Genomic DNA, 27,218 nt, shown 5'->3' with positions numbered 1-27,218 from the left:
TCAAGGAGCGGGGCTCTTTGGTGGAGATGATGGCTTTGTGGCTGCCTTGTGAGTGGCTTGGGGCGGGACGTCGGCTCTGAAGGTCTCCTCAACTGGAGCTATGGGCTCTGATGGTCTCGGAATGTTAGTCTGAGGTGGTGGCAGGAGTCCTAGATGCTGCTGAATCTGACGAAGGATAGCAGTATGCTGGTCTACTGAGCACGTATGTTTGCCATATGTCGAAATAGAGCATTGTGCATAGTGGTCAATGTCTAGAACAAATGTACCATGGCATGAAACTCCATGGCAGATATGGTGATGGAGGCCTCAAATATAGGAGGTGTAGCTGGTGGAATAGGAGGTGTAGCAGGAGGATCAGTAGAAGTGGCCTCAGGCATAGATGGTGCAGTAGGGGTAGGTGGTACAGACTTTGCTGGAAGCTCGCCCTGTTGCTCAGCCTGTGGTGGTATTGGAGATGCTGGCCTGGGTGGTGCCGCTACAGGTGCTGAATAACCCGCCAACTATGTCCATTATTCGAGAGTGAAATGCTCTCGACAATGGCGGTGGAGCTCAAGGTGGGGCTCAGTAAGATAGCCCATGTGCTCCAATATATGACAGAGCAGCCTTGGAAACAATAGTGGAATAGTGTCGGCTATCTGTAGCTGCTTCATGTGAACCTTTTCTTCAAAGTGGAGGAGAGCGTCCATAATTAGGTGATGTGGCCCGAAATAGAAGCCCTCAGATATCCTGAATAACGCGTCCAGGATGGCTTCTCGCCTTTGCACTAGATGCTGAAGAGGAAAAATGTTGGACTGCAACAATACATCTACTAGGAGCATCCCAGATGGAAGCTCCTTACGTAGAAGGAATGAATCTCCAAAAGTCCCCCTGGATAGGATGCAGACCATGTCCCTCTGAGATATAGGGGACCACTCCCGAAAATGTGCTGGATCTACTGGCTCATAAGGAATTTGGAGAGCCTCAGCAATGTGCCTAGCCTATAGGATACCCTGGCGCCCGTCAATGCTGAAATGAATGGCGATAGGACTCTAGGCGCCCTGAGTAGTCATGGACTGATAGAAGTCCATCGCCACTCTAGGGTAAAAAAACTCCCTAGGAGTCATAAAGCGCTCAAGATGGTACCTCTGGAGCAGTCCAAATGAATCCCGAAGCTCTGACTACTATCGCATGGCCTTAATGTTGAAATAAAGCTCGAAATGAAATGACTTGGCTCTACAATCTAAATTTCCCTCAATGGGAGGCGCGGGGACCATAGGCCTCTTGATGATGGCTTTCGGGGCAATGTCAGAAGGACGCAGAGAATCGGTTGGGGCCTAAGGATCAGGCTGTGCATGCCTAGACGTCTCTCTAGGGCCTGAGGTCCTGGCTCTCTTAGGTGGAATGCGATGTATTGATGGCTCAGGGGGTGGAGAAGTCGGTGGTCTCCGTGTCGCGTATCGGTGTTGAGGAGGGCTAGATGGCACCCCACCCTCAAAAGATGGAACGGTCGGGGCTTGAGGGGCCTGAGATGAATCCTGAGGAGAGGAGGCTCTTGGCCTGGCCTCATGAGATATTGAAGGGTTAGTATGGCTTCCTTTGATGCTCTCCATGGCAATGGAGCGAGAGGTGTAGGTCGCCTCTTCAAATGGTTGGCCGCGGGACGTCCACTGGAGAGAAAGCTGATTCGCAAGGTGGTGAAGGGTTTTCGTAATGGGGAATGGGGTGTGCGAAATGACAGGCTTTGGAGGCCTTTGGCTTTCCCATTGACCATCGGTATTTAGCATAGAGACCGTTGGAATTCGCAAGGTTGCAAAATGGGTTTTTGAGTTGTGAACTGAGTTCGCAACCTCTTTCAAATTTCACAATGTTTTCACAAGGCAAAGCTGGTTTGTGAATTTGGGGTTGCGAAATTTTCGCATGCCCTTGTGAATTGCTCTGTTTTTCATCCTTCAGAAAAAATTTAAAAAGTTTTTCCATCTGTTTTGGAATCCACCTGCAATTGGTCATCAAAAATTAAATTAAATAACAAAAAAATAAAATTATAGCAAGAAATCATAATTAAAACAAGTAGCAAATTAATAAAACTTTAAATTAACATTAAAACAAAAAATATGGACTTAATGTCTTTCGACAAACTAAGTCCATCTAACCATTTGTTTGTTTAAACTTGATGTGGCTCAAGGAGGTTGATTTCCTCTTTGTCTCGAGAAAATGGCTTTAGGAATGGCTTGAGACGTTGGCCATTGACTTTGAAACTCCCGGTGCTGTTGGAATTGAGTAGCTTTACTACTCCATTTGAATACACTTGTTGGATAGTAAACGGACCTATCCACATTGACCTCAACTTTCTCGGGAAGATGTGAAGCTTAGAGTCATATAGTAAGACTATTTGTCCCTTCTGGAATTCTTTGCGGGAAACTAACTGATCATGCCACCTTTACAATCTTTGTTTTGCAATGTTTGAATTATTGTAGGCATCATTTCTTAGTTCCTCCATCTCATTAAGGTCTAGAAATCTCTTCATGCCGGCTCTGTTCAAGTCCATGTTGAGCGTCTTGATTGCCCACCAAGCTTTGTATTGCACTTCAACGGGGAGATGACACGCTTTGCCATAAACTAGGCGATAAGGAGACATTCCAAGAATGGTCTTGTAAGCTGTTCTGTAAGCCCATAGTGAATCATGAAGCTTAACAGACTAATATCTTCTGCTCGTATTCACCACCTTCATCAGTATGTTTTTGATCTCTCAGTTTGCTAACTCAACTTGCCCAGAAGTCTGAGGGTGGTAAGGTGTAGCTACCTTATGCTTCACCCCGTACTTGGTTAAGAGAGTTTCGAATGGCTTAATACAAAAATAAGTACCCCCATCACTGATTATGACCTTGGGTACTCCAAATCTAGAGAAGATGTTCTCTTTGAGAAATTTGAGAACAACTCTGTGATCATTGTGTTTGCACGGGGTCGCTTCAACCCATTTAGAAACATAATCCACTCCCACCAAGATGTAGGAATAGCCAAAGGACATAGGAAAAGGTCCCATGAAGTCAATGCCCCAGACATAAAAAAAATCAACTATTAAAATAGGGTTCAAAGGCATCATGTTCTACATGTTAATTTTCCAATCCTCTGGCATTTGTCACAGCTCTTGCACATGGTGTGGGCATCTTTGAAAAGTGATGGCCAGCAAAAACCCGATTGCAATACCTTTATGGCTGTCTTCTGAGAAGCAAAGTGGCCTCCACATGTGCTTTTGTGGCAATGACTGAGGATCCCCTGTTGCTCTTGCTCAGGGACGCACTTCCGTATTATTTGATCCGCACAATATTTGAATAGAAATAGCTCTTCCCAATAGTAGGCATGAATTTTTGCAAAGAAATGCTTCTTATCTTGTGCTTTCCACTCACTTGGGACTTCTCCGGTAACTAAATAGTTAGCAATATGAGCATACCAAGGAGTGGCTTCTATCAACATGAGTGACTCCTTTGGAAAATCATCATTAATTGAAAAACTATGGGAATTATGTGCAATGGCTAGCCTTGACAGATGGTCGGCTACCACATTTTCCACTCCTTTCTTGTCTTTGATCTGAAGATTGAATTCTTGAAGCAAGAGAATCCATCTAATCAGCCTCGCTTTTGCATCTTGTTTAGTCAACAGGTATTTCAAGGTCGAGTGGTCAGTGAAAACCACAATGAAAGACCCCACCAAGTAAGCGTGGAATTTGTCTAAGGCAAAAACTATAGCATACAATTCTTTCTCTATGGTTGTGTAGTTTCTTTGTGCTTCATTCAATGTTTTGCTCGCATAGTAGATAACATAGGGCTTTCCATCTTCTCTTTGCCCAAGAACAACTCCTATAGCAAAGTCACTGGCATTGCACATCCCTTCAAAGGGCAATTGCTAGTTGGGAGCTCTCACTATTTGAGTAGTTGTCAGCAATAGCTTCAGTTCTTCAAAACTCTATTGACATCAATCATCCCATACAAATTTAGCATCCTTTACCAATAGTTCACAAAGAGGTCTTGCAAGTTTAGAGAAATCTTTAATAAACCTCCTATAGAACCCAGGATGGCCAAGGAATTGCCTTACTCCTTTGACAGTTGTTGGCGATGGCAACTTGACAATAAGTTCAACCTTTGCTTTGTCCACTTCAATGTCTTTCTTTGAGATGATATGCCCAAGGACAATCCCTTGGGGTATCATGAAATGGCATTTCTCCCAATTAAGCACCAAGTCTTTCTCAATGCATCAGTTCAGTACAACTTCCAAGTTGAATAAGCATTCGTCAAATGCACTTCCATATACGGTGATATTGTCCATAAAGACTTCCATAATACGCTCCACCATATCATTGAAAATACTTAACATGCATCTTTGGAATGTTGTTGGTGCATTGCATAAGCCGAAAGACATTCTTCTGTATGCGTAGGTTCCGAATGGACATGTGAAAGTGGTCTTCTCCTGATCTTCAACAACAATTTCTATTTGAAAATACTTGGAGTAGCCATCCAAGAAATAGTAGAATGGATGGCTTGAGACCCTCTCAAGCACTTGATCAATAAATTGCAACGAGAAGTGGTCCTTTCTTGTTACAACATTCAACTTTCTGTAATCAATACACACCCTCTAACCTGAAGTGAGACATATAGAAACTTCTTCTCCCTTATCATTTTGCACCACTGTGATCCCTGATTTCTTTGGCACGACTTGCGTAACACTCACCCATGGGCTATCTGATATGGGGTAGATAATACCGGCCTGAAGTAGCTTAAGTACTTCAGCTCGCACCACCTCTTGCATGTGAGGGTTCAACCTTCACTGTGGTTGACGAACTGACTTAGCTTGTTCTTCCATGTATATATGATGAGTACAGACTAAAGGGTTAATCCCTTTTAGATCAGAAATTTTCCACCCTATCACCTTCTTGCATCTCCTGAGGATTTCAAATAGACAATCCTCCTAAGTAGTGGTAAGAGATGAAGAAATAACAATAGGGCTTTGCTTGTTCTCTTCCAAGTATGCATACTTCAACTCCGTGGGTAATGGCTTTAGAATAAGCTTTGGGGGCTCCTCCTTAACAACTTCTTATGTCTCCTCCCCATTAAATAAAGGTATAATTTCTTCCCTCATCTTCAAAGGGGGCAGAGTAGCAAGCAATTCTGAGGGTTCAGGTAACCCTTCATCAAGATCCCCAAGACTCTCGTTCAAATCTTCTAGCATTTTCTGATCACAATGCTCTTCAACTAGTGATTACTACTCAAAAAGTGCTATTTTATAGCTTATAATTAACTCTTTTAAACAATTTTGTGTAGTAGTTAGTACCTTTTAACTCAATTGACATGTTAAGGACCCTTGCAATCATTTCTAATCAAATTGTGTTAAGTATTGGTGTTTTTGATAGCTTTTTAATCACCAAAGCAATCTAAGATGAGGGAGAGCTCTATATAATTCATGGAAAAGAAAATGGAAGCTCATTTACAAGAAGAATACAAGCTTTGGAGCTTTGTAGTCCTTTGCCAAAAGCAAATCAAGAACGCAAGGAGGAAAAACAGAGAGATGAATCTAACATGAAGAAATCCAAGAGGATAGCAACTGTAGGACACATTTCAAACACTTTCTGGAGTTTATTTTATACATACTATATGTTGTTTCGAAGCTCGAGAAGTCAGGAGTCCAACGCTTTAAATAGTACACAAATTAGAGCTGAAATGAAAAAGTTATGGCTATTGGAAGATAATCGCACCAAGCTGAAAGACAATTTCGCAAGCTGTGAAATCAACCTTTTCTTGCGAAATGGACACTTTTAGCTTGCGAAATTTTTGCAGGTCATGTTGCAAGCTACGAAATCCACTTGTGTGCTCCTAGATATTTGCGACCGACTCTTTTAGATCTTTTCTTCAGATATTTGTTGTTTAAATCCCTATTTTCTCCTTGTAATCCACCAATCATAGGATTCCTTAGTTAGGAACTAAGAAGAAAGGGTAAATAACCTCCTATATATCATTTGTAATTTTTCTTTTTTTAGGGATCTCGGGAGTTTGTTCTCAGAGACCAACTTTTTGTATAGTTTTGAAGAAAGTAATACACGAAGCTTTGCTCTGCCTTACCTACTCATTTTTTATTGTATTTTTCTCACTAGCTAAACAAGCTCTGAGAATGTTTCCTCAGAGAATGATGGCTAGGATTTTTGTCTCTTGGAGTTAAGGAAGCTGGGTAACGTGCTGAATGCAAAAATTGGAAGTTTTGTTATTTCAGCTTCTAATGAAGAGAAAGTGTGACCCGTTAATGGTTTCTATGTTTTTAGTTAACTTAAAACGCCTTAAAATCACCTGGGCCAACACTTGGTAAGGCAAGTGGTCTCTGTCCATTGAGATACACTAGTTTATCTCTTACGAACCTTTGGAAGGTGGTTTAAAGGTAGGATTTTCTAGAATAGCCAACACTTGGTAAGCTTTTAGACTCCAAGGAGACATTCATTAGTTATCTCTTGCGAGCTTTTGACGGATAATCCAAGGTTAAGAATCACCTTGAATGGCCAATACTAGGTGAGAGGTATGAACCATTGCAAGATGATTCAGTGACAAGGAATTAGTGTTTGAATCCATAAAAGGGAAGCATCTGTACCACACTGGTTCGGGAAATAACTATATGTTAAATCCCTAATACGAGAAAAAGATTCAAGTGATCGGAACTCTATTTTTGTAATAGGAACTTGAGCCCAGTGATCCAAAAACTCTAAGAAACACTTTTCTTTGTAAGTAATTTTCATTACTTTATTGGTTTCATTTTAAAACCAACCTTTTCAAACATCTTTATGTTTTCTTTTAAAGCTAACCTTGAAATGAAAAAACACCAATTCAGCTTTGAATTAAGATCAGTTGTAAATTGAAAACCCATCCCAGTGAACGATCCTAGAGCCACTATGCTATGCTAGCTGAGGCTATCCTAGTACATGGTGATATAGGTTATAAATTTTGTTGATTACTCCTGTTTGAGTATCGAAATCAAGGTACACCAGTTGATTGAGCACCAATCAACATGATATACACCAGTTGGGCACGAAATCAAATGGCGCCGTTGTTGGGGATGGTGACAACTTTACAGTGATATCATCTTTTCAGAGTACTTGTGATCTTCATCACAAGTTTGGTGATTTTTCTTTCATGTTACTAACTCTTTTTAATTGTTTCTTCTACTTGCTCATATTTTAGCATATCTTTTAATTTAGTTTTAGTTAATCTTAGTCTTTTTGTAGTTTTGTTTTCTTTTGTTTTCTTTGTTTTTGTTACAGTTATTACTAGTTGTGTATGCCAAATTGGATACGAGAGAGTGGAGGAAGACTTGTGAAACTTGAAACACCTCATAAAACGGAGTTGGAATTGTGCTTGAACATCATGGAAGCTACACCGGAAGATCAGCATAGTCACCATGGTCACCGGGACAATCCCAATGTATTTAGATCAATGAGGGATCACATGCATCCACCTCGTATGAGTGCACCATCATGTATAGTGCCCCCTACAGAGCAGCTAGTAATTAGACCGCATATTGTTCCGCTTCTACCTACTTTGCATGGGATGGAAAGTGAGAATCCCTATGCACATATCAAGGAATTTGAAGATGTTTGTAATACATTCCAAGAGGGAGGAGCTTCAATCAACTTGATGAGGCTAAAGCTATTTCCTTTTACTTTGAAGGATAAGGCCAAGATTTGGCTTAATTCTTTAAGGCCAAGGAGTATTCGAACTTGGATTGATTTGCAAGCTAAATTCCTCAAGAAATTTTTCCCTACTCATAGGACAAATGACTTGAAAAGGCAAATTTCAAACTTCTCAGCTAAAGAGAATGAGAAATTCTATGAGTATTGGGAGAGATACATGGAAGCCATCAATGCTTGTCCTCACCATGGTTTTGATACATGGCTATTGGTGAGCTACTTTTATGACGGAATGTCTTCCTCAATGAAGCAACTCCTCGAGACTATGTGTAGAGGAGATTGATTCATGCCTAATTGGTGTCTCAGCTTATTCGTGTCCAGCTGGTGCTCCTTGATTGAGGGAGTAATCAAAAAAATTTATAACCTATTACACCATATACTAGGGTAGCAAAGACAAAGCTACTATAGCATAGTGGCTCTAGGATCGTTCACTGGGATGGGTTTTCACTTTGCAAATGATATTAATTCAAAGCTGAATTGGTGCCTTTTCATTTCAAGGTTAGCTTTAAAAGAAAACATAAAGATGTTTGAATGAAAAAGGTTCGATTTTAAACTAACCAAAAATAGTAACTGATTTTACTTATAAAGAAAAGTGTTTCTTGGAGTTTCATATCACTAGGCTCAGATTCCTCATACAAAAAGGGAGTTTCGGTCACTTGTTTCTTTTCCTCGCATTAGAGAATTAACATATAGTTCCTTCTCCAACCGGTGTTGTACAGATGCTTCCCATTAATGGGTTCAAACACTAAATCCCTCTCACTGATGCCTCTCACCTAGCACTTGCCATTCAAGGTGATCTTTAACCTTGGATTACCCGTCAAAAGCTCGCAAGAGATAACTAATGGATGTCTCCTTAGAGTCCAAAATCTTACCAAGTGTTGGCAATTCTAGAAAATCCTACCTTCAAGTCACCTCCCAGAGGCTCGCAAGGGGTAAACTAGTGAATCTCCATGGACGGAGATCACTTGCCTTACCAAGTGTTGGCCTAGGTGATTTAAAGGCATTTTAAGTTAACTAAAAAGATAAAAACCATTAACGGGTCACACTTTCTCTTCATTAAAACTAAAACAACAAAACTTCCAATTTATGCGTTTGGAAACTTACCCGGTTTTCCTCACTCCAAGATACAAAAAGCCTAGCCTCTCATCATCTGAGGAAAAATCCTCAGGGTTTGATTGGCTAGAAAGAAAACTAACGAGAAAACAAAAATATATATGAAAAGCAGAGCAAGTGCTCTGTATTTTACTTCCTTGCAAATTTGTACAAAGGATGCGTCGTCCCGAGAACAAGCTCCCGAGAGTTATATATAAAGAAAATTACAAAAAAAAATATCTGAGGTTATTCACCACTTTTCCAAACTTAATAACTAAGGAATCCTATAATTGGTGGGTTATAAGGAGAGTTTGGGGATTTAAACAACAAAAATATAAAGAAAAATATCTCAAAGTGTCGGTCGCAAATATCGGGAAGCACTAAGGACCATTTCGCAGGTGAAAACAAGGTCTGCGAGATTTCGCAGACGCACAAAAAGGGCTGCGAAATCACTTCGCAGCAAAAGGCTGATTCCGCAGCGCTGCGACGTTGGCTTTCATCTTGCGGTGTTTGGCTTCCATCGCGTCGTGAAACTTCAGAGGAATTCCACAGCACTGTGCAAAAAGGCTACGAAATTATTTCGCAACAAAAAGGTGATTTCACAACGCTGTGCAAAATTCTTCCTTTAGCTTGGAGTGATTGGCTTCCAATGGCTGTAACTCCTTCATTTCAACTTCGAATTGCGCACCGTTTGAAGCATTGGATTGTTGACTTCCTAATCTTTAAAATGACATATAGCATGCATAAATTGGACTTCAGGAAGTGCTCCAAAAGTGGCTGACATGACTGTCATGAAGAATGCTTCATGACAGATTTCTCTTTGCTTCCCCTCCTTGCATTCCGGATTTGCTTATGGCAAAGGACTTCAAAGCTTTGGTTCTTCATGCTTCTGAGCTTTCCATTGCTTTGCCATGGATTCCAAATAACTCTCCTCAATCTCATATAGCTTTGATGATCAAAAAGCTATCAAAACACCAAAACTTAACACAATTTGATTAGAATTGATTGCAAGGGTCCTTAACATGTTAATTGGGTTAAAAGGTAATAACAACTACTCAAAATTGTTTAAAAGAGTTAATTACAAGCTATGAAATAACACTTTTTGAGTAGTAATCAGAGATTTCATGAGTAAGAATCCGAAGGAAGCCATGGACTTCTTGAGTTATGTGGCCGAGTGATTACTACTCAAAAAGTGTTATTTGATAGCTTGTAATTAACTCTTTTAAACACTTTTGAGTAGTAGTTATCACCTTTTAACCCAATTAACATATTAAGGACCCTTGCAATCAATTCTAATCAAATTGTGTTAAGTTTTGGTGTTTTGATAGCTTTTTGATCACCAAAGCAATCCGAGATTGAGGAGAGTTCTTTGGAATCCATGGCAAAGCAATGGAAAGCTCAGAAACATGAAGAACCGAAGCTTTGAAGTCCTTTGCCATAAGCAAATCCAGAATGACGTAGCAAGGCTTGCTCACTTTAGTCAATGATCCGGACAACATATCTGGATAGGATATGCTATCGTATGGGGTGTGATGTTCACGAGTGTCGTGTGCTTCTCCTTGAGGGAGTCCGGATAGCAATGCGCGCTCCTTGTCATTAGGGGGAGGGGTCCCTACACCTTACACACGCAGTCGGTCCCCCTTGCGACGCACGACATAGCTCATTCCACCCAGGGAAGAATTCTGTCTGGCCGACATTCCACCTTCTCCGGATATCTCACATCCGGAATTCTGTCCGGTCAGACATGTCCGGATCCTCTGATTGGATATTTCACATCCGGCGCCTGACGCCAGATGGGAGAGGAGGGCGTTTCAACTTCCTCGGTCAGACATGTCCGGATCCTCTGATAACGCTTACCCGAAAAGCATCCGCAGCTGACAATTCAGATTCCCCGGACAGCTTGGCTCGTCAGACACTCGCGATTCGCCGAATCCATTTCCGCCCACAATAAAAAAGCAAACTCTGATAATGCTGACGACCAAGTCTCCATTTTGCACAGTGCAACAGAATTTCTCTTGAAGCTTCCCGTTATTTCCGACCGACTTTTTGAGATATTTTGCTTTAGATATTTGATGTCTAAATCCCCAAACTCTCCTTGTAACCCACCTATCATAGGATTCCTTAGTCTTTAAGTAAGAACAAAGGGTGAATAACCTCTTATATATAGTTTGTAATTTTCTTTAAAAAAGATATATATGGAATCGACGAACAGAGCACTTGCTCTGTTTCTTCTTCATATTTTTGTTTTCTCGTTAGGTTTCTTTCTAGTCAATCAAACTCTGAGGATTTTTCCTCAAAGGATGAGAGGCTAGGCTCTTCGTCTCTTGGAGTGAAGAAAGTCGGGTAAGTTTCCACATGCATAAATTGGAATTTTTGTTGTTTTAGTTTTTAATGAAGAGAAAGTGTGACCCGTTAATGGTTTTTATCTTTTTAGTTAACTTAAAACGCTTTTTAATCACCTGGGCCAACACTCGGTAAGGCAAGTGATCTCCATCCGTTGAGATGCACTTGTTTATCTCTTGCGAGTTTTTGGGAGGTGGTTTAGAGGTAGGATTTTCTAGAATAGCCAACACTTGGTAAGCTTTTGGACTCCAAGGAGACATCCATTAGTTATCTCTTGCGAGCTTTTGACGGGTAATCCAAGGTTAAAGATCACCTTGAATGGTAAATGCTAGGTGAGAGGCATGAGCCATTGCAAAATGCATCAGTGAGAGGGATTTAGTGTTTGAACCCATTAAGGGGAAGCATCTGTACCACATTGGTTAGAGAATTAACTATATGTTAATTCTCTAATGCGAGGAAAAGAAACAAGTGACCGAAACTCCCTTTTTGTATAAGGAACCTGAACCTAGTGATCTGAAACTCCAAAAAACATTTTTCTTTGTAAGTAAAATCAGTTACTATTTTTGGTTAGTTTAAAACCAAACCTTTTTCCACTAAAGATTATGTTTTCTTTTAAAGCTAACCTTAAAATGAAAAGGCACCAATTCAGCTTTGAATTGATATCAATTGTGAAGTGAAAACCCATCCCAGTGAACGACCCTAGAGCCACTATGCTATGCTAACTAAGGCTATCCTAGTACACGGTGTAATAGGTTATAAATTTTGTTGATTACTCCCTTCTGAGGACCACAATCAAGGGACACCAGCTAGACATGAATCAGTTGAGACACCAATTGGGAACGAATCACCGAGGTTTCAAGGGGATGAGATGAACCGAACAAAGGAGAAGTGGGGAAGACAAAGTCTCAACCAAATGCCTTTAATGCTAAGGCTGGGATGTATACCTTGAATGAAGATATTGATATGAAAGCAAAAGTTGCAGCTATGATAAGAAGATTGGAGGAGCTAGAACTGAAAAAGATACATGAAGTGCAAGCCATTGTTGAGACACCAGTGCAAGTCATGCCATGTCCTATTTGTTAATCTTATGAGCACTTGGTGGAGGAGTGTCCTACAATTCCAATTGCTAGGGAAATGTTTGGAGATCAAGCAAATGTCATTGGACAATTCAAGCCCAACAACAATGCTTCATACGGTAATACCTTCAACTCAAATTAGAGGAACCATCCAAATTTCCCCTGGAAACAAAGAACACCTCAGTATACACAGCTAGGTCCAGCATCTCAACAAGCTTTAAATCTTGAGTAAGCAATAGTGAATCTAAGCAAGGTTGTGGGAGATTTTTTTGGAGATCAGAAATTCATCAATGCTCAACTTAGTCAAAGAATTGACAGTGTAGAGAATACATTGAATAAAAGGATGGATGGAATGCAAAATGATTTATCTTAGAAGATAGATAGTCTCTAATACTCTATCTCAAGGCTCACTAACCTTAACACAGTGCAAGAGAAGGGGAGATTTCCTTCTCAACCTCACCAAAACCCCAAGAGTATCCATGAAGTGGAAACTCATGAGGGAGAGTCTTCACATGTGAGAGACATCAAAGCCTTGATCACTCTAAGGAGTGGTAAAAAGGTTGAGATGCCAACACCCAAGCCACATGTTGAGAAAGAGGAAGAGGAAGAAGAAAAAGAGACAGAGAAGATGGAGGAAATCAAAGGAAAGAAGAAAGATAGTAGTGAAAGGAAAGAGGACCATGATTCAACAGTGAATGAAAATCTGGAGAAAGTAGTTATCAAGGGAGATGTGATGAAGAAACACACACCTCCACCTTTTCCTCAAGCTTTGCATGGGAAAAAGGGAATCAGAAATGCATAAAAAATTCTTGAAGTATTGAGATAGGTGAAGGTCAACATCCCATTGCTAGATATGATTAAACAAGTGCCAACTTATGCAAAATTCCTAAAGGACTTGTGTACTATCAAAAGAGGGTTGAATGTGAATAAGAAAGCCTTCTTGACTGAGCAAGTAAGTGCTATCATACAGTGCAAGTCTCCATTGAAGTACAAAGATCCGGGTTGCCCTACCATCTTAGTTATGATTGGAGGAACTGTAGTGGAAAAAGATTTGTTAAACTTGGGAGCAAGTGTGAATTTGCTACCATACTCTGTTTACAAGCAATTGGGACTTGGTGAATTGAAGCCAACATCAATCACTCTATCTCTAGCAGATAGATCAGTGAAAATTCCAAGAGGGATAATTGAAGATGTCTTAGTTCAATTTGATAATTTCTACTATCCAGTAGACTTTGTTGTTCTTGACACAAACCCAATTGTCAAGGACACTAATTATGTTCCTATCATACTTGGAAGGCCATTCCTAGCTACATCAAATGCAATCATAAATTTTAGGAATGGACTTATGCAACTCACGTTTGGTAACATGACATTGGAGCTCAATATCTTTTATATGTCCAAAAAGCCAATTACTCCTGAAGAAGAGGAAGGTCCAGAAGAGGTGTGCATTATTGACACTCTAGTGGAGGAGCACTGTAATCAGAAAATGCAAGAGAAGTTGAATGAAAGTCTTAGAGATCTTGAAGAAACATTGCCTGAACCCTTAGATTTGCTTACTACTCTATAAGGTTGGAGGAGGATAGAAGAAATTCTACCCTTGTTCAATAAAGGGGAGGCACAAGAAGTTGCTAATGAGGAGACCCCAAAGCTTAATCTGAAGCCCCTGGCCATGGAGTTGAAGTATACATACCTAGAAGAAAATAAAAAGTGCCCTGTTGTTATATCTTCATCTCTTACTGCTCCTCAGGAGGTGTGTCTACTTGAAGTTCTCAAGAGATGTAAGAAAGCAATAGGATGGAAAATATCTGACTTGAAAGGCATCAATCCTTTGGTCTGTACACATCATATATACATGGAAGAAGAAGCTAAACCAATTCGTCAACCCCAAAGAAGATTGAATCCTCATATGCAAGAGGTCGTGCGAGCTAAGGTTCTTAAGCTACTTCAAGCAGGTATTATCTACCCCATATTAGATAGCCCATGGATGAGCCCTACTTAAGTAGTACCAAAGAAGTCAGGGATCACGGTGGTGCAAAATGAAAAGGGAGAAGAAGTTGCTACTGATTACTACCAAAAAGTGCTATTTTGTAGACCTAATTATAATGGTTTTAAGCACCTTTGTGTAGTAATCATATTCATTTAACCCAATTAATTCATTAAGGTCCTTAGTAATTGGTTTTAACCATTTTGTGGCAAGTTTACATGTTTTTATCAGCTTATGAATCAATTCAAGCATGCCAAATGATGGAGGAGCTAATTAGACAAGTTAAAGCAAGGATTTTGGAAGTTTATAGGCTTGAATTTCAAGTGGAAACACGAGCACAAGCAAAGAGAATGCAAAGAGGAAAAACAAGCAAAGTGAAGAAAACAGAGGACAACAGTTGCAGTCTTCTTTCGCACTTTTGGGGCACTTTACGAAGTCTATTTTCTACATTCTATATACCATTTCAAAGCTCAGGAAGTTAAGAATCTAATGCTTCAAACCGTGTACAATTTGGAGCTGAAATGAGGAAGATATGGCCTTCAGAAGACAACTGCATCAAACCTTGCGGGAATTTCGCAAGGTGAATTTCTCCTTGCGAAATTTCGCAAGGGGATTTTCCTCACGATGCGAAAATTTTCCATTTCGCAACATTGCGAAATTTTCGCAAGGAGAAATTCACATTGCGAAAATGCCAAATCTCCTCTGTTTCTCCACGCACGCACCACCGACTTCCCAGATATTTTTAGCTTGATATTTTCTCATGTAAATTCCTTTTGTAACCTTGTATTCAGCCATCATAAGGCTTTATCTTGTAATTTTGCTATATATAGAGGTGCACAACACCTCCAAAAAGAATGGGATTGGAAAATGGACGGATGGGGTGATCGATCCTTTGTACATTAGCTTAGAAATATAAAGCTCTGTTTTTCTTCTTTTCTCTTTTCTTTCTCATTTTCTTGGTAGCCAAACAGCCTCTGAGGACTTTTCCTCAGAGGATGGTTGGCTAAAACCTTTAAGTTTCTCAAAGTATGGATGTTATGTGATGGCTTGGATGCAATCCCATGGAAATTTCTCGCACCCGGAAGGTAAGGTAGTCGTTTTTCATTAATGGTTCATTAATGTAAATTTTGGTTTTTATTTCCTTTGGACAACTTCCAACGGCCAATACTTGATAAGCTTTTGGATTTCTATCCATTAGTTATCTCCTACGAGCTATTGGAAGGTGAGGTTTTCAATTTCAAGTTTTGCATTAATCCGTTAGAACCAATTTCAATGGCCATTGAAAGGTGAGTTTATCACCTGGAATGACTTTGAGTTGCCAATATTTGGTAAGCTTTTGGCTTTAGACCATTAGTTATCTCTTACGAGCCATTCAAAGGAAGTCTAAGGTGAATAACCATTGATGAAATTCACTACCATCTGTTTTGCCATTTTAAAGGATTAAAACTTGATTTGTTAAATCCATACCGGTTCGGGAAGCAAGCATCACCATAGTTGCAACCCCAACGCGAGGAGCCTATCCTGAGATTTCCAATTTGCATAAGAGCCAGAGCATAGCTATCCTATCTTTGAGAAACTTGTTTTTACACCCTTTCATTTTAGTCTTTAATGTTAGCTTAAATTAGTTTAATTCTCTCTAAAACATTTTCATCTTCTTTTAAAGCTAACATCCATAAGAAAATCACCTATTTTCCTAATTTGAATATCACTTGTGTTTGCGAAAACCCTTCCCAGTGAACGATCCTAGAACCACTATGCTATAGTAGCTTGGCTACTTTAGTAATAGTATTTAAGGTATAAATTTTGTTGATACGCCTTTAAAGCTAAGCTACCATGAGTCGCATCAAATGGCGCCGTTGCCGGGGAAGGTGCCACAAGCACAGTGAAGCAACCATTAAGGGTAACTTGTGATCTTCATCACAAGTTTGGTGAGTTTTCTTCTAATTTTTTTTTTTAGTTTAGTTTTTATTTAGTTAAATTTTTTATTCTCTTTTCTTTTATTTTTGTTTTAATTTCAATTTGTGCATTCCTTGTTGGATTCGAGACCAAGAAGGAACCCTGGTACAAGTTGAAGGAAAGAGCCTTAGTTGAATATCATTTTTTAGAAATGGAAATTCCACATGAAGATCAAAGCTCTCATTATGATCATGAGAAGGACAAAGTTGCATATTTATCTATGAGGGATCGGATTGAATTAGGGAAAAGGCAGGTTCAACAAAGCCAATGGGGTAGTAAGAATGCTTTGAATGAAGACATGAGCATGAAGGCAAAGCTAGCATCTATGGCTAGAACGATAGAAGAGTTTGAATTGAGAAATGTGCATACTGAAGCACAACCACAAGCCATGCCAACTTCATTTGAGTATGTAAACCAACCCAACCTTACAAGCCAACCTCAACATCAACCGAATGACAAATTCGCATACCTATCCATGAGGGATCGGATTGAATTGGGGAAAAGGCAAGTTCAACAAAGCCAATGGGGTAGTAAGTATGCTTTGAATGGAGATGATTCATATGAGCATATGGTAGGGGAGTGCCCTACCATTCCAACTATGAGAGAAATGCGCGGTTACCAAAGATCCTACACCTCAAGTTGGAATAACCATCCCAACCTTACAACCCAACCTCAACCTCAACCATCAATGAGTACATCTTCATTGGAGCAAGCCATTTTGAAGATAAGCAAAGTCATGGAGGACTTTGTAGGTGAGCAACAAAAGATCAACTCTCATCTTAATGAAAAGATTGATAATTTGGAGAGTTCAATAAATGTAAGAATGGAGGAGGTTTATAATGATCTATCACTAAGGATAGAAAAAATTAAAGACTCCATTGAGAAGCTCACCAATCTCGACATAGCAAGGGAGAAAAGGAAGCTTCCTCCTCAACCCCACCATAACCTTCAAGGAACCAATGCAAAAAGATCAAGGAAAGTGTTGATGATCGACACTTTGGTGGGGGATTGCTATGACAACTCTATGGACCAACCTTCCATTGAAAATCATAAGGTTCAAGATGACAAAGGGTTACCTGAACCCTTTAAAGCATCCACTTCTTCTATAGGGAAGAGAAGAGAAACGAATTCCCTTGGACCAAATGGGAAGGATGCCAATTTTGTTTGGGATCCAGGGGGAATTCAGCATGAAGTGGGTGTGTGAGTGAGGATGAGCTAAATAGTTCATCTTCTTTTTGGTGTATATGCTATCAGCTTCACTTAAATTCTATGTTTTTTTTTTTTAAATTTATGCATGTTTTAGTTTGAATTCTTAGCTTTAATTTAGTTTTAATATGTTTTTAAAATGAGTTTTGAAGTGTTCATGCAGGTACGAAAGCTCACAAGCTCACAAATGTGGAGAAAAAGGTGAAATAGGGGAGAAATATATCTAAGTCCAACCTTAAAAGCCCATTTCGCAACTCAACAAGTGAGTTGCAAAATTTTCGCAAGGTGAATTTCACATTGCGAAAATTTCGCAAGGTGAATTTCACCTTGCGAAATGCACATTTTGGCAAGATGCAAAATGCAACCTCTCGGGATTGCACTTTCGCAAGGGGAGTAACCAGTGCAAAAATTTCGCAAGGTGAATTTCTCCTTGCGAAATTTCGCAAGGGGAGTAACCAGTGCGAAAATTTGGCAAGGTGAATTTTCACCTTGCGAAATTTTTTCTTCATGTTTTTTTTTTTTTTTTTATCTCCAATTTTAACACCCTTGCAAGCTACATTCAAATGCCATTGCAACTTATATGAGTATACCATCATGGCATGGACCCTTTGAGCCTTGTCCTCAGCTGCTCAAAGTGGGGCCCACTCATCATTTTTGTAAATATTTAGTATAAATTCCTCTCTCATTCAATTTTTGAATTTTGAAATAGGTGGTTCAACCTTCTCAACCCCAAGTCCACATCACATGAGGTACCACTTCCTTCCTCCTTATTTTCGATTCAAACATTGAGGATAATGTTCATCTCGGTTGGGGGGAGAGATGAGGAAGTAAGTATTAGTTTAAATTTTTATCATACTTAGTTAAATTAGCTACTTTTTTAAATTTTTAAAATTTTTTCTTTAAAATCCATGGATATTAAGGATTAACTCTCAAAATTAAATGAGAGAAGTCGAGTTTCAACTTGATTACATGAGTCTTAGAGTTTGTATTATGCTCTTCTAAAAGTTGATGAATTGTTGAAACTCCCATTGCATGCAAACTTATCTCTTCCACCTTAAGCTATTCGCACACACATACATTAGATTCCGGTTATAAGATGTGAAACTATCTCACCCTTTAAGCTTGAGAAATCATAATTTGACACCTTTAACCTCTCTTTAATAGTGTTGGGACACCTCATAAAGACCAATGAGTCTTTGAAAAAATAGAAAAAAAAGAAAAAAAAAGAAAAAGAAAAAATATATATAGAATAAACTTCTTTGCTTGCCTTGAAACCTGAGCATGGTCCGAAGGGGTGGCGAAAGCCTTTAAAGCCTGGTGCCCTAAGCCTTTATTGGTTGGGAGTCACCGATCCTCTGCTTGTTACATGGGTGAATTGGTTAAGTTTAGTAAGTGAAAAGAATTGTGAATAAGAGGTGCGTTCCTAGCCTATCAAGAGATGGTTAATTTTGCTAAGCTTAAAGAAAGACTTAGGTTGGGGGGAGATGATAGTTTTCCATACTATACTCGGAAGCTAATCACATTAACACTTAGCTTTTAGTGGAAGAATTTGATTTGGATCTTTTGAGAGTGGAAATTCTTTTGATGCTTAAACTTGCATAATATCCATTCTTTGTACTCTATGATCAAGTGAATGCTTTGACAACTCTTATTATAGGTTGAGTTTCACATCTTTATTGATCCATGGATGTCCATCATGCCACTCATATCATTTTTTGGAGTGATTTGCATGATCCCTTTTATGTATATTATTATAGTTTACTTAGTTTTTATCTCCTCCATTGCTAAGGGACTAGCAATGAGTCGGTTGGGGGGTGTGATTACTACCAAAAAGTGCTATTTTGTAGACCTAATTATAATGGTTTTAAGCACCTTTGTGTAGTAATCATATTCATTTAACCCAATTAATTCATTAAGGTCCTTAGTAATTGGTTTTAACCATTTTGTGGCAAGTTTACATGTTTTTATCAGCTTATGAATCAATTCAAGCATGCCAAATGATGGAGGAGCTAATTAGACAAGTTAAAGCAAGGATTTTGGAAGTTTATAGGCTTGAATTTCAAGTGGAAACACGAGCACAAGCAAAGAGAATGCAAAGAGGAAAAACAAGCAAAGTGAAGAAAACAGAGGACAACAGCTGCAGTCTTCTTTCACACTTTTGGGGCACTTTTCGAAGTCTATTTTCTACATTCTATATACCATTTCAAAGCTCAGGAAGTTAAGAATCCAATTCTTCAAACCGTGTACAATTTGGAGCTGAAATGAGGAAGATATGGCCTTCGGAAGACAACTGCATCAAACCTTGCGGGAATTTTGCAAGGTGAATTTCTCCTTGCGAAATTTCGCAAGGGGATTTTCCTCACGATGCGAAATTTTTCCATTTCGCAACATTGTGAAATTTTCGCAAGGAGAAATTCACATTGCGAAAATGCCAAATCTCCTCTGTTTCTCCACGCACGCACCACCGACTTCCCAGATATTTTTAGCTTGATATTTTCTCATGTAAATTCCTTTTGTAACCTTGTATTCAGCCATCATAAGGCTTTATCTTGTAATTTTGCTATATATAGAGGTGCACAACACCTCCAAAAAGAATGGGATTGGAAAATGGACGGATGGGGTGATCGATCCTTTGTACATTAGCTTAGAAATATAAAGCTCTGTTTTTCTTCTTTTCTCTTTTCTTTCTCATTTTCTTAGTAGCCAAACAGCCTATGAGGGCTTTTCCTCAGAGGATGGTTGGCTAAAACCTTTAAGTTTCTCAAAGTATGGATGTTATGTGATGGCTTGGATGCAATCCCATGGAAATTTCTCGCACCCGGAAGGTAAGGTAGTCGTTTTTCATTAATGGTTCATTAATGTAAATTTTGGTTTTTATTTCCTTTGGACAACTTCCAACGGCCAATACTTGATAAGCTTTTGGATTTCTATCCATTAGTTATCTCCTACGAGCTATTGGAAGGTGAGGTTTTCAATTCCAAGTTTTGCATTAATCCGTTAGAACCAATTTCAATGGCCATTGAAAGGTGAGTTTATCACCTGGAATGACTTTGAGTTGCCAATATTTGGTAAGCTTTTGGCTTTAGACCATTAGTTATCTCTTACGAGCCATTCAAAGGAAGTCTAAGGTGAATAACCATTGATGAAATTCACTACCATCTGTTTTGCCATTTTAAAGGATTAAAACTTGATTTGTTAAATCCATACCGGTTCGGGAAGCAAGCATCACCATAGTTGCAACCCCAACGCGAGGAGCCTATCCTGAGATTTCCAATTTGCATAAGAGCCAGAGCATAGCTATCCTATCTTTGAGAAACTTGTTTTTACACCCTTTCATTTTAGTCTTTAATGTTAGCTTAAATTAGTTTAATTCTCTCTAAAACATTTTCATCTTCTTTTAAAGCTAACATCCATAAGAAAATCACCTATTTTCCTAATTTGAATATCACTTGTGTTTGCGAAAACCCTTCCCAGTGAACGATCCTAGAACCACTATGCTATAGTAGCTTGGCTACTTTAGTAATAGTATTTAAGGTATAAATTTTGTTGATACGCTGATTCATGCCTAATTGGTGTCTCAGCTGATTAGTGTCCAGCTGGTGCTCCTTAATTGAGGGAGTAATCAACAAAATTTATAACCTATTACACCATATACTAGGGTAGCAAAGACAAAGCTACTATAGCATAGTGGCTCTAGGATCGTTCACTGGGATGGGTTTTCACTTCACAAATGATATTAATTCAAAGCTGAATTGGTGCCTTTTCATTTCAAGGTTAGCTTTAAAAGAAAACATAAAGACGTTTGAATGAAAAAGGATTGGTTTTAAGCTAACCAAAAGTAGTAACTGATTTTACTTATAAAGAAAGGTGTTTCTTGGAGTTTAGATCACTGGGCTCAGATTCCTCATACAAAAAGGGAGTTCCGGTCACTTGTTTCTTTTCCTCGCATTAGAGAATTAACATATAGTTCCTTCTCCAACCGGTGTTGTACAGATGCTTCCCATTAATGGGTTCAAGCACTAAATCCCTCTCACTGATGCAACTTGCAATGGCTCATACCTCTCACCTAGCACTTGCCATTCAAGGTGATCTTTAACCTTGGATTACCCGTCACAAGCTCGCAAGAGATAACTAATGGATGTCTCCTTGGAGTCCAAAAGCTTACCAAGTGTTGGCTATTCTAGAAAATCCTACCTTCAAACCACCTCCCAAAGGCTCGCAAGGGGTAAACTAGTGAATCTCCATGGATGGAGATCACTTGCCTTACCAAGTGTTGGCCCAGGTGATTTAAAGGAGTTTTAAGTTAACTAAAAAGATAAAAACCATTAACGGGTCACACTTTCTCTTCATTAACAACTAAAACAACAAAACTTCCAATTTATGCATGAGGAAACTCACCCGGCTTTCTTCACTCCAAGAGACAAAGAGCCTAGCCTCTCATCCTCTGAGAAAACATCTCAGAGAATGTTTGGCTAGCAAGAAAATGAAAATGAAAGAGAAAATAAGAATATATAGGAAAAACAGAGCAAGTGCTCTGTATTTTACTTCCTTCCCAAAACTGTACAAAGGATCCCCTTGGAAAAAACCCCCTTCAGAACAGGCTCCTCGGGCTCCCTTTAAACCAAAATTACAATGATAGCTATTCCCTTGATATTTTGCCAAATTCCTAGCTTAAAAACTAAGGAAACCTATCATTGGTGACTTACAAGGAGAATTTGGGCATTTGGGCAACAAAAATCTAATGAAAAATATCTCCAAGTGTCGGTTACAAATATCGGGAAGCACTCAGGACCACTTCGCAGGTGACAAGTGAGGTCTGCGAAATTTCGCAGGTGCACAAGAAGGGCTGCGAAATTTCTTCATAGCAACCAACTGATTCAACACCTTTGCAAAGTGGACTTCCATCTTGTGGTGTTTGGCTTCCATCGCGGCGTGAAGGTTCAGGGAAAATCCATAGCACTGTGCAAAAAGGCTGCGAAATCACTTCGCAACAAAATGGTGATTTCGCAGCACTTTTCTGAAGCCTTCCTTCAGCTTGGAGCAGTTGTCTTCCAAAGGCTGTAACATCCTCATTTCAGCTCCAAATTGCACACGGTTTGAAGCATTGGATTTTTGACTTCCTAAGCTTTCAAATGACATATAGCATGCATAATTTGGACTTCAGGAAGTGCTCCAAAAGTGGCTGCAGTGACTGTCATCAAGAATGCTTCATGGCTGGATTCTCTTTGCTTTTCCTTGCATTCCAGATTTTGCTTATGGAAAAAAATGCTTCAAAGCTTTGATTCTTCATGCCTCTAAGCTTCCCATTTTTTTCCAAGGATTCCATAAAACTCTCCTCAATCTCATAATGCTTTGGTGATCAAAATACTAACAAAAACACCAAAACTTACACAATTTGATTAGAATTGATTGCAAGGGGCCTTAACATGCTAATTGGGTTAAAAGGCACTAACTACTACTCAAAAGTGTTTAAAAGGATTAATTACAAGCTATCAAATAACACTTTTTGAGTAGTAATCATACGCCTTTAAAGCTAAGCTACCATGAGTCGCATCAGCTACACACCTCACTTCAGGTTGGAGGGTGTGTATTGATTATAGAAAATTGAATGCTGTGACAAGGAATGATCATTTTCCATTGCCATTTATTGATCAAGTGTTGGAAAGAGTCTCAGGCCATCCTTTCTATTGTTTCTTGGATGGCTACCCCGGGTATTTTCAAATAGAAATCGATGTTGAAGATCAGGAGAAGACCACTTTTACATGTTCATTTGGAACATATGCCTACAAAAGATTGCCTTTTGGTTTATGCAATGCACCTGCAACATTCCAACAATGTCTGTTAAGTATCTTCAGTGATATGGTGGAGCGAATTATAGAGGTTTTCATGGATGACATCACCATATATGGAAGTACATTTGAGGAATGCTTAGTTAACTTAGAAGCGGTTTTGAACAGATGCATTGAAAAGGACTTGGTGCTTAACTGGGAGAAATGTCATTTTATGGTACAACAAAGAATCATCCTTGGCCACATCATCTCTGAGAAAGGCATTGAAGTTGATAAAGCAAAGGTGGAACTTATTATTAGACTGCCACCCCCAACAACTGTAAAAGGAGTAAGGCAATTCCTTGGCCATGCAGGTTTCTACAGGAGGTTTATAAAAGATTTCTTTAAGCTTTCAAAGCCTCTTTGTGAGCTATTGGGTAAGGATGCTAAATTTGTATGGGATGAGAGATCTCATATGAGTTTTGAGCAACTGAAGCAATTCTTGACAACTGCTCCAGTAGTAAGGCCTCCTAACTGGTAACTACCTTTTGAAGTGATGTGTGATGCTAGTGACTTTGTTATTGGAGTTGTTCTTGGCCAAATAGAAAATGGAAAGCCCTATGTGATCTACTATGCAAACAAAACATTGAACAAAGCACAAAGGAACTAGACAACCACAAAGAAAGAATTGTTAGTTGTAGTGTTTGCCTTGGACAAGTTTCGTGCTTATCTAGTAGGGTCTTTCATTGTGGTTTTCACTGACCATTCAGCCTTGAAGTATTTATTGACAAAGCAAGATGCAAAAGCAAGGTTGATTAGATGGATTCTCTTACTACAAGAGTTCAATCTCCAAATTAAAGATAATAAAGGAGTGGAGAATGTGGTAGCTGGCCACCTTTCAAGGTTGGCTATAACACATAATTCCCATATTTTACCTATTAATGATGACTTTCCAAAGGAATCACTCATGTTGCTAGAAAATGCTCCTTGGTATGCTCATAGTGCTAACTATCTAGTTATTGGTGAAGTTCCAAGTGAGTGGAAAGCACAAGATAGGAAGCACTTCTTTGCAAAGATTCATACCTACTATTGGGAAGAACCTTTTCTTTTCAAGTATTGTGCAGATCAAATAATAAGGAAGTGTGTCCCTGAAGAAGAGCAACAAGGAATCCTCATTCATTGCCATGAAAGTACATGCGGAGGCCACTTTGCCTCTCAGAAAACAACCATGAAGGTGTTGGAATCAGATTTTAGTTGGCCATCACTTTTCAAAGATGCCCACACCATGTGTAGGAGCTGTGATAGATGCCAAAGGCTTGGGAAGCTGACATGAAGAAATCAAATGCCTATGAACCCCATTTTAATAGTTGATCTCTTTGATGTTTGGGGCATTGACTTCATGGGACCTTTCCCAATGTCTTTTGGTAACTCTTACATTTTGGTGGGGATAAACTATATTTCTAAATGGGTTGAGGCAATCCCATGTAAACACAATGATCACAGAGTTGTTCTCAAGTTTCTCAAAGAGAACATCTTTTCAAGATTTGGGGTGCCCAAAGCCATAATCAGTGATGAGGGTACTCATTTTTGCAACAAGCCTTTTGAAACTCTTTTAACCAAGTATGGGGTGAAGCATAAGGTAGCTACACCTTATCACCCTCAGACTTCTAGGCAAGTTGAGTTAGCAAACAGGGAAATCAAGAATATATTGATGAAGGTGGTGAACACGAGCATCAGAGATTGGTCTGTTAAGCTCCATGGTTCACTATGGGCATATAGAACAACTTACAAGACTATTCTTGGCATGTCTCCTTATCGCCTAGTCTATGGCAAAGCATGCCATCTCCCTGTGGAAGTTGAATATAAGGCTTGGTGGGCAATTAAGAAGGTAAACATAGACTTGACCAGAGCCGGGATAAAGAGGTGCTTAGACCTTAATGAGATGGAGGAATTAAGAAATGATGCTTACATCAATTCCAAAGTTGCAAAACAGAGGATGAAAAGGTGGCATGACCAGTTAATCTCTAACAAAGAATTTCGAAAGGGACAAAGAATCTTACTCTATGACTCTAGGCTGCATATCTTTCCTGGAAAGCTAAAGTCAAGGTGGATAAGCCCTTTCATTATTTACCAAGTACATCTCAATGGAGTGGTGGAACTACTAAATTCCAACAACATAGACACTTTCAAAGTCAATGGTCACCGTCTCAAACCTTTCATGGAGCCATTCAATCAAGACAAGGAGGAAGTCAGCCTCCTTGAGCCACAGAAATCCTGACCAAAAAGGGGTTAGATGGACTTGATCTTTTTGAAGACTACCCAAAGTCCATGTTTTTGTTTTAATTTTGTTAATTTAAAAGCTTTATTAATTGTTTTAATTTTGATCTTAGCTTTGATTTATTTTATTTTGACATAACTTAGAATTTTTGAATGATCAAAATCAGGAGGAATTTCAAAAGAAGTGGAGGGAAGCCATAGAGAACCAAAGAAGGAGAAAAACAGAGGAATTTATTTTACTTGAGAAAATTTCGCAAGTTAAAAGGTCATCTTGCGAAAATGGGGTCCTCTTGCGAAAAATTTTGCAAGCAAAAGAGCCAAGTTGCGAAAATAAGGTCTTCCTGTGAAAAACTTTCGCAAGCAAAAGGCTCCCAGCTGCGAAAATTTTCGCAGCTGCGAACCACCCTCCAAGCACACGTGTGCCATTTCGCAGCCTCCAAAGCCCATTTCACAGCTGCGAAATGAGCTGCAAAACCACCTACAAAATCTCCATCTAGTTGTGAAATCCCCATCACGCTGCGAAATGACCATCCAACTGCGAAAATGTCAACCATCATTTGAATATCTATTTAAGCCTCTAATTTCCTAAATTTTTATTTCGCACAACTATTTTAACCTGCGAAAAACCTCTTCAAGTTGTGAAACTCAAAAATATTAGAGAACCCTCTCCAAGGGAAGTCTAGAGGATGTGTGTCTGAAGAAGAACACCCCACGCACCTCCGCTTACGCTCTGGAACCTCTTCACTTCAGCCATGGCCAAAACGAGAGGAGCCAAGACCCTATCTCCATCAGCTTGCACCAATAGACCAAGAGCCTCACCTGTTCGAGACTCCATGACTGAGCCTCCACAGCCACCCTCCATGCCACCTTCCGAGGATGGAGCGCCGTCTAGTCCTCCTCAGTGAAGATATAAGACTATGAGACCACCCACTACACCAGGGGCAAGCTCTTCAGGCCCCAAGAAGTCAGTTAGTCACCCTCCTGCGAAGAAAGCCAGAGTCTCAGGTCCAATAGAGCCATCAGAGCCTCCACAGCCTCAGCCGCCTACTATAGAGTCTCAGATTCCTTCTAGGATGACTCCAGAAGTGATTATCAGGCGACCTACGGTTATTCAGCCACCCATAGAGGGAAATTTGGATTGCCGGGCTAGGCCATTCCACTCCGAGCTATGTTTTGATAGAGAGACTTTCAGACACCAGTCGGAGCTCAAAGATTCATTCCACCTATTGCAGAGGTACCATTTGGAGCACCTGATGACTCCAAGGGATTTCTTTTATCCCCGAGTAGCATTAGACTTTTATCAGTTTATGACTACGCATCGCGTCTGGGATCCTACTGTCATCCACTTCACTATTGATGGACGTCATGGTATCGTAGGAGCTAGACACATTGCAGAGGCCCTGCACATTCCATATGAGCTAGTGAGTCCAGCAGATTACAGAGAGTGAGATCATCTTTCTCAGAGTGATATGGTCCGTATATTGTCCAGGGGGACATCCACACGCTCGTTTCTTTTGAGGAAGGAGCTTCCACCCAACATGTTTCTTCTGGATACGCTCCTACACCACAACATATTTCCACTTCAGCATATGGTGTAGAGGAGGGGAGCTATACTGTAGGCCTTGTTCAGGATATTAGAGGGTTTTTACTTTGGCCCTCATCATTTGATCATGACCGCTCTTCTTTACTTTGAAGAGAAGGTCATATTTCCACTTCAGCATATGGTGTAGAGGAGGGGAGCTATACTGTAGGCCTTGTTCAGGATATTAGAGGGTTTTTACTTTGGCCCTCATCATTTGATCATGATCGCTCTTCTTTAC

General features: G+C 39.7%; 1 protein-coding gene across 1 annotated transcript; it reads right to left on the bottom strand.

Annotated features, from left to right (window-relative positions):
* LOC117917006 (WAS/WASL-interacting protein family member 3-like) lies at nt 1-26,260 on the bottom strand. The gene is made up of 3 exons (XM_034833243.1): nt 26,116-26,260; nt 267-484; nt 1-165 (listed from the first exon to the last, which is right to left on the bottom strand). The coding sequence occupies exons 1-3, from the start codon at nt 26,258-26,260 to the stop codon at nt 1-3; spliced, it is 528 nt and encodes a 175-aa protein (XP_034689134.1).
* Between the last annotated feature and the right edge of the window lie 958 nt (nt 26,261-27,218).

The sequence above is a fragment of the Vitis riparia genome, chromosome 6, assembly GCF_004353265.1.
Source record: "Vitis riparia cultivar Riparia Gloire de Montpellier isolate 1030 chromosome 6, EGFV_Vit.rip_1.0, whole genome shotgun sequence".
Lineage (NCBI taxonomy): Eukaryota > Viridiplantae > Streptophyta > Magnoliopsida > Vitales > Vitaceae > Vitis > Vitis riparia.
Note: the sequence above shows the minus strand (reverse complement) of the source record. Positions and strands in the feature narration are given on the sequence as shown.